The sequence below is a fragment of the Passer montanus genome, unplaced genomic scaffold, assembly GCF_014805655.1.
Source record: "Passer montanus isolate IOZ18808 unplaced genomic scaffold, ASM1480565v1 scaffold8, whole genome shotgun sequence".
NCBI lineage: Eukaryota > Metazoa > Chordata > Aves > Passeriformes > Passeridae > Passer > Passer montanus.
The window spans coordinates 13,648,355-13,661,333 of NW_024373256.1; the positions used below are offsets into that span (position 1 = coordinate 13,648,355).

Sequence of the window (12,979 nt, forward strand, 5' to 3'; positions counted from 1 at the left end):
AGCTTGTGTGTCTCACATGTTCTTAGCAGGCTGCTTCTTCACAAAGGTACCAGAGCTTCAGACACTTCATGTGTCAAGGACAATGTTCTGGTGATAGGTACTCCAAGAAATCCTTCTTCAGAGCTGTCACAAGGGAAGATTGCTCCATCTAGACCAGGTCAAGCAATTTCTATTTTTCCCAATCCACCTGGCATTCAGCCTCCTGTCTGTTGTCCTCTGCAGCTTCCCCAACTCCACGTGGTTTGGTTCTGGACACACCTATCTAACTGGTGCTGTTAAATAAAAGTAGATAGGTAATTAAATAAAACATTAGGCTAAACAGTACTTTAAAATGAAGCACTTCCTTTCTGAATTGTTGATGTAGAATGTCCAGAGACCTCATTCAGACTGAAGGGCTGGATCCTCAAAAACCAGCCAGCTCTTGGGACAGACCCTTTACTTGGAACAAAGGCATTTGGAGCCCTTCTGATTTCAGAACAATAAGCAGCTTATTTACAAGTCCCTTGGCAGAGCTCTGTATGCCCATGGGAAGCTGGGGGCAGGTTCAAAATCCTGAAGCCCTGAAGGATCCTGCTCTGGGTACAGGCTCAGCCTGGCTGGTTTTTGATGGAGCATATTTCCCCTGTCTCCCTTCTGAAGTCAGGCCCATCATTTGATAAAAGCTTCAAACACTTTGTTGTCTTAAGTCTTTTGAACCAGGTCAGTGCAATCCATGTTTGCTGTCTAGAGAGGCAGGGAGAGCCCTCAGCAGTTATCTGTATTGTTTCAGCACAAGGAATTTGCATTCATTATTCTGCAATACTGTTAGTTTTGAGGAAGTCTGTGTAGCTCATCCTTTAAGCTGAGAATAAAGTCAGACCCATGGTGATGTTCAGAGCATCATCCTACTCACCAGCTCTCTTGAGTTCCCCTTACAGGACAGCACAGGGTGTGTGCAGCTGGTATCCATAGGGTGAAGTGAGGTTTATTTCAGTTGCACTGATCTCGGATGCTCTGAGAGACCTTTGCAGAGGGGGCTGCATCTTGCACCCTCAAACAGGCTGCTGAGGCCCTCTACAAGCTGTTGTGCTGAGTGGGAAGCTCCAAGGACAGGGCAGTGGGTTTTGCAGATGCAACAGTTTTTCACAGAGAGAAGAAAACAAGTTCATCCTGAAGATTCCTGGGTTCAGTTATTGTAGTTTCTGTAGTTGAGCTTCAGTCACCTCCAGACATGTGGATAAACATGCTGAGGTATTAGTTGTAAAAGACCCAGAATCACCTTATTTTGAGTTTCCTGGATACAGCATTGTTGGGCCTGCAGGGAACCACCTTGTGGTGACAGGATTAGGACACTCAGGTTAGCAAACTTCAGCCCTTGCACCCACTGCTACCACAGGTTCAGGAGAGGCTTTGGTTTGGGGTGCTGCCCTGCATCAAAGGCTAGGGAAACAAAGGGTAATTCTTTCCCAGTTGTGCTTGTCTGTGGCAGCTGCACCAGGGAGATCCAAGACTGTGAGTGCTGAGCTCTGAGCTGCCTCTTATTAGGCTCATTAAGTGTCTAACGGAGCAGGGCCTGGTGGTGCCATCCATAAACAACCACAGGGAGAGTTGGCATCTGAGGTGGCAGGAGGGAGGGAACACGTCACCCAGCAGGCTGGGACTTATCGGGCAGGGGAGAGAATTCCCTCCTTGGGAATTGCTGCCGTGGCCTCACGAGGAAGGGTGGGTGGTGGTGGTCATGGGATTGGGGTTTCTGAAGGAAACAGGATCCCTTAGCCAGAAGGGATCCCAGGGCTATGCAGGGGAGCAGGGAGACAGCCTGAGAAGCTCCTCAGGGAGTAACAGAGCAGGAACCAGCTCTACCACATCTTCCCCCGTGCTGGAGCACATCTGGAGCCTGTTTCTGCACCACACAAAGATGAAACATGCTACTTTGGCCTCTCTACCAATGTTTCCAGACTGAACATAACTTTTGTTGATTAAAATCTTTTTTTGCAGTTTAGCTTTTCATGATACAGGCCTTTGGTTTGCAGAGCTGAGGTCCTGGTGGCACTAAACATCCCAGGGTGGTGACATCACGTCCCTCATGTTGTGCCCTCTCCAGTGGCTGCAAGGATGAAGGGAATGGCCGGGGCTGTTCCCAGCTCAGATGGGTCACTGGGATTGAGATTTGCTGGCAGGCTCAGGAAGACCCATCCCTCCTGGCAAACAAAACAAACAGTGCTTTAACTGGGACCTCTGCAACCCAGCTGGGGTGTCATGAAAAAGTCTTGAGCTCCTCAGTGTCATCAGTGGGTTCTTGCTGCCTCTGGTTTTCTTCCCTGCCTTCCAGCTGGCAGAGACAGAAAAGCCAGTGTGATTTGCATACTTTCGTCAGGTTTTGAGGCAAAGCAGCATTTTAGTGTTCTGCTTTGATCTTCTGGCTGGCCTGGGATAAATTCGGGTGGTCTCTCATCCTCCTTTAAAGTTTTCAAGCTCAGTGTCTGCTTCTGATGCTGCATTTGTTCTTTTGCTGTGAATTATCTCCCATCTTCACATTTAATTTTGTCTCTGGTCCTATAGAGTGTATATTTCTCCCATGTTAGTATTGAAATATTTGAATGGAGGGTTTTATGCTGTTGAATTTCCAACTATTTTTCCTCCAAATTAAATTTTTATCTCTGCTGCGTCATTTAACTTTTTCTACTATTTCAAAAAAGTAATACAGAAAGGATAAAAATGAGGGGGAGAATGCAGCAGCTGATAGCTTCATACTTCACTACACAAACTTCTTATCCCAGAACCCAGGAATTTAGGGTAACAGAGTAACTCAGCATAAGGAATCAAGAATGTCCTTGAATTGCCATAAATATTCATTTATCCACCCAGAGCAGGCAAAAAAATGGCACCTCTGTGCTTGTAAGAGTGCTGTATTGATAAAGCAAGCACGGAATCATTGCACAGCTCTGAAAAGCTGAGATGCAATCCTGTAGGATCCTCCAGCAGGAGAGGATGCTTTGTGGGAATTGGGACCTTGGCTGTGGGCTAGATTTGCAGAGATTGGCTAGCACACACTGATCCTCCTGCAATAAGCTGAGTAAGTGTTCACCAGAGTCCTCCCTTCTACCAAACTGAAAGCATAACTGCTATAAACAGGAGGTTTGAGAGGTTGAAAGGTCTGTACATCCTTTTGCCACCCTTTGAGACCGGGATATTCCTGTTGACCATGTATCCACTGGGAGAAAAGCAAGCACTTCTATCCCTGAGTGGAATTTGGTGCCAAAAGAGCTTTTTGAATTGCAGCTCCAGAAAACCTTTTCCTTAGATGGCGTGGTGTGTGGAGCTGGTGCCAGCTGAGGAACTCGTGGAGGTGGTGGCTCAGCTTCCAAGCCCCCAGGTCCTGAGCTGCACCTGAGTGCCTGCCAGCCTGTCCTCCCCCAGCTCCCAGCAGAGCGACCGGCATTTCCAGTCCTCAAAGGCTCCCCGAGAAACGTGGGATTCCTCCTTCATCCTTTGCTGAGCCCTGCTGTGTTCTCCCTGCAGCGTACCTACCGAATGCCAAAGGATATCCACGTGGAACCAGAGAAGTTTGCTGCAGAGCTGATCAACCGTTTGGAGGAAGTACAGAAGGAGCGTGAAGCAGAGGAGAAGTTGGAGGAGCGCCTTAAACGCGTTCGAGCGGTCAGTGATCTTCTTATCTCCTCTGCCAGCCTGGCACTCTGCTTACCCTGTGCCACAGGGAGCTTTCAGCTGCTGTGCAAGCAGCTGGCCTGGCCACTTCCCTGCTCCACTGCCGTGGGCATCAGTGGCACAGGGCTCCTGGAGGCTCCTGTAGCCCCTGCAGCTTCCACAGTGCTGTTCTCCTATCTGTGCAGGGCTCTGTGAGCTCCAGTGCTCCTTCCCTGTGTAAAATACCAGCCGTGGCACAGCCATGCCCACTTCTGCCATCACTCAGGGGCTGTGGATGCTCTCCATCACCTTCTTTGGTACCCTGACTCACCTGAGTTTGTGAGCAATCCCTGGGGACTGTGTAGGAGGGGTTCACCTTCCCATAGGAGGTTTTGTGTGATCTCTGTTTCCCCCAGAGAACAGTGACCAGATGACAGATGATGTAATGCTTGGGGATGTTTGTGTCTGCTATCAGGCCATTTCTGCCACAACCAAAAGGGTTCTGCCCATCAGTGCCTAGCACATCCTAGAAATTTTGGAAGTGGTCAGGTGTGGCAGTGAAAAACTTTCCTGGGCAGAATAAACACACTGACTCTACTGGGATACCTAACCAGTGTCACTGAGTGCTGAGCCCTGCTACTGCTGGGGCCCCAGAGCCTGAGGATTTGTTAGATGAACCATGGGAAATGTGCAAGGCCTTTAGATCCACAACAGGCTCCAAGAGGGAGTGAGCGAGGTCCTGGTCACCTGGAATTCCCTGTGTGAGACCCCTGTTCAGCAGTGTTCACATCATAGCTTTTCTTCTGAGACACTGCATCTCATGGGTACCTGCACATCTTGTGGTGGGGATAGAGGAGGGATCCCAGAGGACACCATGGTGTTACTGAGCATCACTAGTTCAGTGTAACCTGCTCTGTAACCTGCAGCCCTCCCTTAAAGCAGAGGTGTTGGTGGCTGGCTCAGCTGGCTCTGTGCTTTCAGGGAGATTGAGCTTTTGGGGCTCCAGGAAAGAACCTTCAGCCCCGTTGGAGTATTTTAAAATGCTCATCTAAAAGCTCTTTGAACAGGAAAAAGCTGTAGGTTGTAGTGTTAGCCTTAAACTGCATCTGCATTTCAAATGCAGAGAACAGAGGAAGGCAGAAGGATCTGTAAGGTCCCATCCATCTGCAGGTGTTTTCCAGCAAACTCCCTACACCTCTGCATCCAGCCAGAAAAGGCCAGCCAGGTGTTATTTTGGGATTAGATTCCTGTTCTTCTGGAATTGCACCGTTCTCCTGTCTGGTGACTATTGCTTTCTAGACAAAGGAGGTATAATCAGCAGCATTTTCTGCTAACACAGTCCTAGAACACATTCCTCCTCCTCCTCCTCCTCGTCCCCATCCTCCCATGGCTGTGTTGCAGTCCCCCCTGTACTAAATTACATTATCCCAGCCCTCTGCCTCCTTGAAGAAGCTGCCAGTAGCAATACCATAAAATCAGCAAAAACCTATGTGCCAGAGAATATATTTAAGTCTGTTTAAACATATTTTTGTGTGACTTAATCTATTTTTAAACCCAGGACTCCCACTAATGCTATATATTAAACCTCTTTGCTGTCTCCAGAATGTATTTCATTGACTGGCTGGCATCTGGCATTAGCCATTCAGGAAAAACTCAGAGTAAGCAATTGTAGCTTTTTTAGGTCAGCACTCAAGGTGCAGGAGCTGCTGGTATCAGCAAGAGGGAGAACTGGAATCCTGATAGATCACAGGGCTTTTTTCTGTGACCTGAACACCAGGGCTGCAGGGTAACCTTTTCCCAGGTCTGTATGGCTCACTGCACAGCAGCACAGAGAAAACCAGCAGCATTAGTCACACTGAGCAGTTACCAGCCTAACAGAGAGGCTGGAAATATTTTGCAAAAGCCAGGGGAAAAGAATTTTTCTCCCCTCTAACGAGCAGCCTGCAGGTTCCCTTTCAAAGCCTCATCATGCAGTAACACTGAGAGGAGGCATCTGATTTGAAGCCAAATGCCTTTTCCTGAAAAGACTGTCAGGTTTCTGCTTTACAAAAAAGCAAATGCTGAATTCACTAATTATTCTGAGAAACGTGGGAGAGGATTAGAGGATGTGCGTGTTCCCATATTAGTTTTTGAGACACTTCAGCCTCGTGTCCATGAATGGAATCTGCTGTCACAGAGATCAGTATTGGATCATACAGATCACTCAGAACTGAACAAATGGAAGATAAGCCAGGGGGAAGCAAAGCCACCAGTGAGATTCTCAGTATTTGAACATGAAACATTGCCTGAGTAGAGAGGGAAATCATTTGCATGATGATGGAAGAGGCTCTGGTGCTTAGCAGAGCTGTTTTCCCTTCCCAGCCAGCTGCAGCCTGATGGGTGGGACCGGGGGGAGGCAGGGGAGGAGGTTTGCAGCGAGGTGTCGCTGCCTGTGGCTCATCGGTGCAGCTCTCGGCTCCCCGTTCAAAGGGAAGGGCACCCCCAGCCCTGCCGGGGAGTAAAAATAGCTCGGCACTCGGCAAAGTTGGAGCCGCAGCTCTGCCGGCGGGAGCTGCTGGAGGAGCTCGGTGACAATCGCGTGTCAGCCAAGCACCATCTAGTGGTGATGGCAGCGGGCTCCCTGCCCGCCCGAGTGCCACTGCCCGCCGGATGGCTGCCTGGTTGTGCCGGGGTCACTGCCTGGTTGTGCCGGGGTCACTGCCTGGTTGTGCCGGGGTCAGTGCCAGGCTGTGCCGGGGCCACTGCCTGGTTGTGCCAGGGTCAGTGCCACACAGTGCCAGGGTCACTGCCTGGTTGTGCCGGGGTCAGTGCCAGGGTGTGCCAGTGCCACTGCCCGGCTGTGCCGGGGTCACTGCCCGGCTGTGCCAGGGTCACTGCCTCACAGTGCCAGGGTCACTGCCTGGTTGTGCCGGGGTCAGTGCCAGACTGTGCCGGGGTCACTGCCAGGCTGTGCCAGGGTCACTGCCAGGCTGTGCCAGGGTCACTGCTACGGTGTGCTGGGTCAGTGCCAGACTGTGCCAGGGTCACTGCCAGGCTGTGCCGGGGTCACTGCCAGGCTGTGCCAGGGTCACTGCCACACTGTGCCCAGCTCATCTCCAGGCTTTGCCCATTTCCAGGTCTTGTTCACTGTCAAGCTATGCCCAGATCTCCAGGCTCATTTCCATGCTTTGTCCAGCTCATCTCCAGGCCTTGCCCAGCTCATCTCCAGGCCTTGCCCAGATGCCCACCAAGCTTTGCCCAGCTCATTGCCAGGCCTTGCCCAGCTCACCACAGCAAGGTCCCAAAACACACCTCCAGTGCCCACTCCATGGATGTTGTTTTTTTTACTGCAGTCTGAACACAGTGAAAAATTCAGCAGAATTGGTTCCTACAACCTTGACTCAAACCCTTGCCCTGCTCGAGGAAAGACAGCAGGTTGGGATCAGCACCCCAATTCCTTCATTCACTGCTGTTGGGGTGTTCCTCCTTGATGTGAGGTTGAGGCCAGTGCTGGGGGTGGTAAGGCAGGTTCCCATAGATGCACCCCAGGAGCAGCTGCTCCTGCCTGTGGTCCTGCTTGGGCTCCAGATCTGCTCAGTGACACAGATGAGCTGAGCTGACATGAACTGAGAGCCTTTTCTCCCCTTAGCCCGTCCTGGTCTCAGTCTTGAAGCAAAAGTCCACACTAGATGCAGAATGGAGTTCTAGGCAGCCAGAGGATTTCCCGAAACCCAGGCACCCATTTGGATGGGCCAGCCTAGGCTGTCACTCTCATGCCACCCTGCTCAGGTGTGACAGCACTGCCAGAGTTCTGGGCTGAGCAGAAAGGACATGCTGCCATTCCTCAGGGATCTGTGCCAGGGTCAGGTCCTGCCCTGAGCATCAGTGGTGTTTAAACCTTGGAGGTACCAGCTGCTGCAGCCTCCCACGTGCTGAGGGTGTCACTGGGTATCACAAACTGCTAATAAATGCTCTCCTCAGTGGCAGGGATGTAGTCAGCACATCCCTCCCATGCCTTGTCCCTGAGCTCAGTGCCCAGGGCTGGTGGCTGGCGAGCTGTGGCCTGTGGCTGTAGATGAAAGGTGCCTCTGAAGCTCCTCAGAGTGATCTGTAAGTGCTGTGTCCCCTCCAGACACCAGCATCGTGTCACACCCCCAGGCTTACAGCGCCCATGCCTTTGGCACTTTGAAAGCCTGGCATTGTCCCTGCTTCAGGCCTGAGCCCCCAGGTGTGACACTGGGAGGAAGTCTGTTATTTGCTTTCTTGCTGTGTGGTTGGTAGCTGAGACTTTGAAGCTGGTTAGCAAGTGGTGGATGATGGCATCTGACAGGCAAAGCTGATGGGAGTCAGTGTTTTCCAGTAGATGCATTTATCTGGCAGGGCAGAGATACCCTGTGCTGCAACTGATTTCTTTACTGTGCCAAAGGAGGAAAAGAGCAGGATTAAAGGACTCACTGGAATCCTGCTTATGTAATTAAAACAAATAGGAATCCTGACTTCCAATAAAGAAACTTCATAAATACCTGAGTTTATGTTGGAGCGTAAAGTAATCTGTCAGCATCAAAACTGTGGCTGTCAGCATGGAGGAGTTTAATTCTTCCTGGCAAGGACTTAAGAGTCACTACCAGCGTGTCCTAGACCAGTGTGAGCTGCAAGAACAAGCAGTTAGTTCCAACCCATTTCTTTATCTGCACGAAGTGTTTCACTCCAGCCTTAGCATGCCCGGGAGAAATCAATGTTTGATTTCCAAAACCATTCATGCGGCTGTCGACCTTCACTTGCTCCCTCCTGTTACAAGCCTTCTCTTGGCTTTACCTTGTGAAACAGTCATTTGGGTGAGAAAACCCCCCTGGTCTCACCTGACTCAGAACTGATTTGCTGCATATCCTGTGGCTCTGGGCTTTATCTGATGGGCTTTGAAGCAGTGCCTTACCAAAGGCACATAGGAATGTGAAGGTACACTGTGGTAAGTTATGTTTCTGCTGCTGGTGGTTGCAGAACCACCTTCAGGGGACTTGGAGTAAGGCTGTGCCTGCTCCAGTTGAGTTGTTAGGCTTGTCAGCTGTGTTTGTAAGCCTGGTTGTGATGTGTGGGCTGCCTGGCAGAGCTCCTTGGGTGGTGTGTGGAGAACGTTGCTGATGGTGGCTCAAGAAGCAGATAGAGACCTGAGCTGCTCTGCTCAGTGGCACCCAGACTGCACAGGCTTGGCTTGAGCATCCTGTCAGTCTGGGACAGGTCTCCAGAGGGATGGTGGATCTCCATCATCTTAAAGGTTCTCAAGATCTCACTAAACCAGGCCTGGCCTAAGGGTTAGCGGTAGTCCTGTTGCAAGAGAAGGTGGTACTAGGGACCCTTCCACCACTCCAGTGTCATTCTCTGATTGTCCCTGTGTTTCTTGCAGGAAGAAGAAGGTGAGGATGCAGATATCTCTTCTGGTCCCTCAGTCATGAGCCACAAGATGCCTTCTGCCCAAGCCTTCCATCACTTTGCTCCTCGTTATGCTGAGATGGGCTGTGCTGGGATGCAGGTGAGAGATGCCCATGAAGAAAACCCCGAAAGCATCCTGGATGAACACGTGCAGCGTGTGATGAAAACTCCAGGCTGCCAATCTCCAGGACCTGGCCGTCACTCTCCTAAGCCACGGTCCCCAGAAAGTGGCCACTTAGGAAAGCTGTCAGGGACACTAGGAACAATTCCTCCAGGGCATGGCAAGCACGCACCAAAATCAGGAATGAAACTGGATGCAGCTAACTTATACCACCATAAACATGTCTACCACCACATCCATCACCACAGCATGATGAAACCAAAAGAGCAGATCGAGGCTGAGGCCACGCAGCGGGTGCAGAACAGCTTTGCTTGGAATGTAGATTCACATAACTATGCAACAAAGTCACGAAACTACAGTGAAAACTTGGGCATGGCCCCTGTCCCCATGGACTCTTTAGGCTACAGGTGAGTCAAGGAACACCCAGTGGGATTCCCAAAGCCCTGACTTCTGTAGGAAGCTCTTCCATGAACAGGCTGTAGATGTCAGGGAAACAGCAGAACAGCAGTTGAGCCTTTTCCTGTGTGAGCTTATGCTGGGACATTGTTTGAGGGCTCTTGCCCTTCAGAAATGAATATGCCCTGATAACCTTTATAGAGTCCTTTTTATCTCTGATCTGGTACTGAAAGACACCCTATAACCAGGATTTTTATTTGCCTTTGTTCTAAAATAGATTTTTCTGCTCCTTAAGGCAGTGGAGATGCTTAGAAATTGCAGGTGCTGGTCTGCTTCTCCATGCACCAGGAGTTGGGTGTTGGGGCTGTGTCTCAAGGTCAGGGTAATAGAAACAGGTCTCTTAAGGTGTTTATGAGAGGACAAAAACCCCCAGCTTATTTGTTGCAAAGCTGAACCCATTTACCAGAAGGGCTCCTTTCTCTTCCTAACAAAGCAATGGACACTGCAGTGCTGGCCTTGCAGCCAGTCCCAAGGGGATGTTCTCCAGGGTAGGGCACCCTCTGCCCAGAAAAGCCATTCAGCTGCATTGCAGGCTGTTGTCCACCTTTCCTTGGCCATTTGAATTCCTCCATCCCTTCCATGCTGCAGGCAGAGGGGGGAACTCCTTTTCTGTGGCAGCTTTTGCTGCTGGTCCTGTTGCTGGGTGACTCAAAGGTGGGAGTGCAGCTTGGGGCTGACCATGGTGAGGGCTGGGGATGGAGCAGCCACAGGGGACAGCTGGGCTCACCCTGACTGAGGCTTTGGGATGCTTCTCTGCAGTGTACCAGGGGTGGGACAGTAGTGAAGGAAGGTTGGCTGGGTCTGCAGCAGTCAGGATCAGCTTTCTGGGGTGGCAGGAGGGAGGCAGAGTGCAGAGGCAGCCAAAGCAAACTGCTCTTCAGGAGGGAAAGGCACTTAAATCCACCAGGTTTGTATGGGGAAAGGGCTGTTGCTTCAACAGAGATGAGCATGGCCATGCTGGGCCAACCCAAAGCCCCATCTAGACACAAGATTTCCTTCTAGCAGCAGCTACAGCATATATTTAATGAGATTTTTAAAGGACACACTCAGAGCTGTCCTTCCTCTGGCACAAACTCCCAGTTCCTGGCAGTCCCTGAATTAGAAACTTCACAAGACAAGGATTTGCATCCAAATGGTCTTGTTTGGCAGCCAGCAGTCTCTTGTGGTGGCTTCTCTCACTCTTTGTTGAACCCAGCTGGTGTTCTGTTCCCCCAGCCCCCCATGACCGTGTCTGTGGGTCAATGACAACCTGCAGAATACAGCATTATTTTGTTTGGACTGAACCTGATGCTGCAGAGTTTCATTTGATACCCAGTAGTCCTCCTGTTGGGAGAAGCAGAGACATTGTCAGCTTGCCCTGCCTTTTGTAGGTCTGCAGCAATTCCTCCCCAGGCTTTTTCCAAAAAAAATCAGCAAAGTTATCAGAGGGATTGCTGCTCCTGTGTGGTGTTCAGGTTGTTTTTCCTGTGCGTGTTAGTGACCATGCAGCAGCAAGGTCCTGTGCAGCAAAACAAGTGGATGATTAGGACAGTGGGAGTCTCATGGAATGACAGGCCAGCACAGGAGAATCCTGCAGGGCCTCCTGAGCATGGGGCTGCTTGGCTGGGCACGTGGCCATGTGTGCCATGGTATTCCTGCAGGAGCCTTTGCTGCAGCCACAGGTGTGGCCAGAGTGTTGGCTGCTGCCTGGCATCCCTCTGCCTGTGGTGGCTGAGGTGGCTGGGCTTCCACCCTGCTAGGATGTGATCTTCCACCATGAGGTGAAGCCTCATTCAGTTGAGGGTGAGAGGCAAACTCTGGGCAGGGCAGGTCAGGGTTTGGGGTATCAGTGAATCTGAGGTGATAGGAAGGACCCAGGTTTCAAGCAGTGGTCAGGCATGGAGACACAGACAATGGATAACCTCCTGCTATGAGCAAAAAAGTGGGGATTTAACACAACCCTTCTCACAGCAGGAGATCTTGCCATGGCTCATTTGACCAGAGAGCCTCCCTCTCCCCACAGGTTGTTGTCAGAGAAGTTGCTGTGCCCAGCTCTAGGTAGTCTTACTCTTAGCCTGAACTGTGGCATAGGTGGTTTGAACTTTGGTAGAGCAGGGAGCTGTGGAACATGTCTGGAGATAGCCGTGTCCATGTCTGGAGATAGATGTGTCCATCCTCTGCCCCTCTGGTGGTTGGCATAAGCAAAGCACTAATGTCCCAAGCTTTGTTCTTGCAGTGGGAAAGCAAGTCTGCTCTCAAAAAGGAATGTTAAGAAGACTGATTCAGGGAAAAGTGATGGTGCCAACTACGAGATGCCAGGATCTCCTGAAGACGTGGAGAAAAACCAGAAGATCCTTCAGTGGATCATAGAAGGAGAGAAGGAGATCAGCAGGCATAAGAAAACAAACCATGGGTAAGGGCTGGCAGAACAAGGGATAACAGCACTCTTGTATTGCACCCCTGCACAAGGGAGATGTGTCAGCAGGCTGCCTTTCTGCCAGACATCTTGGGAAGGCAAGAATCCACCACACAAGGGTTTAGACCCTTAGGAGACTGAGGATTACTGGGGGGTATGAGGGCTGTTGTTTCTGAAGGATAACTCATGGCCATGGCAGGAGGTTGCAGCCCCAGGGCAATCTTGGAAATTGCTGCTGTGGTTCCAAGGTGGGTAACATGGCACATGGTAAGCAGGGGAGGGCATCCTGTGGGAGAACCCCACAAAAAATGGAGCTGCCTTTTCCTGAGTTCATTTTTATGTATGGGATTGATGGGAGCCCTCTCATTTATCTGTGGGGTTTGTTTCAGGGTTGGGCTGCTCAGGATGTGAGTCCTGGTGTCTCAGGACTTGCTCAAAATCTTCTTTAGATTTTGCTGTTGCACCCCTCTCCCTTGAAAGCCGTGCTGTGAGGAGCTTCCCAGTGCTGCCTGTGTCCAGCAGCAGGTCCATCTGGGAATGACTGTGTGCCTGTGCACATCAGTGCTCCATGTAAAGCTTTGTGTTTGTGTGTAGCTCTTCAGGTGCTAAGAAGCAGCTGTCCCACGACATGGTCCGGCCCCTGTCCATCGAGCGACCGGTGACAGTGCACCCGTGGGTCAGCGCCCAGCTCCGCAACGTCGTCCAGCCTTCCCACCCCTTCATTCAGGATCCCACCATGCCACCCAACCCAGCCCCCAACCCTCTCACCCAGCTGGAGGAAGCTCGCAGGAGGTTGGAAGAGGAGGAAAAAAGGGCTGGAAAGCTCCCCCTTAAGCAAAGGTAGGATGATGTGGTGTGACTCTGTGTGGGAGGGCTGGGAGAGACTGCTCTGAGGGATGTCCATGTCCTCTGCTCTGGTCTCCAGCATGCAGAAAGGTCAGAGAAGTCTTCCTCAGTCCTTCTGACATGGTGGT

General features: G+C 51.0%; 1 protein-coding gene across 3 annotated transcripts in view; it reads left to right on the top strand.

Moving 5' to 3' along the window:
* The window catches only part of AXIN1 (axin 1), a 77,509-nt gene that overhangs the window by 56,882 nt on the left and 7,648 nt on the right, over positions 1 to 12,979 (top strand). For all 3 annotated transcript variants that reach the window (XM_039731982.1, XM_039731983.1, XM_039731981.1), the window contains exons 5-8: positions 3,502 to 3,639; positions 9,008 to 9,561; positions 11,826 to 12,002; positions 12,600 to 12,845. In XM_039731982.1, the coding sequence (XP_039587916.1) occupies positions 3,502 to 3,639; positions 9,008 to 9,561; positions 11,826 to 12,002; positions 12,600 to 12,845 (1,115 nt within the window). The remainder of the gene's footprint in view (positions 1 to 3,501; positions 3,640 to 9,007; positions 9,562 to 11,825; positions 12,003 to 12,599; positions 12,846 to 12,979) is intronic.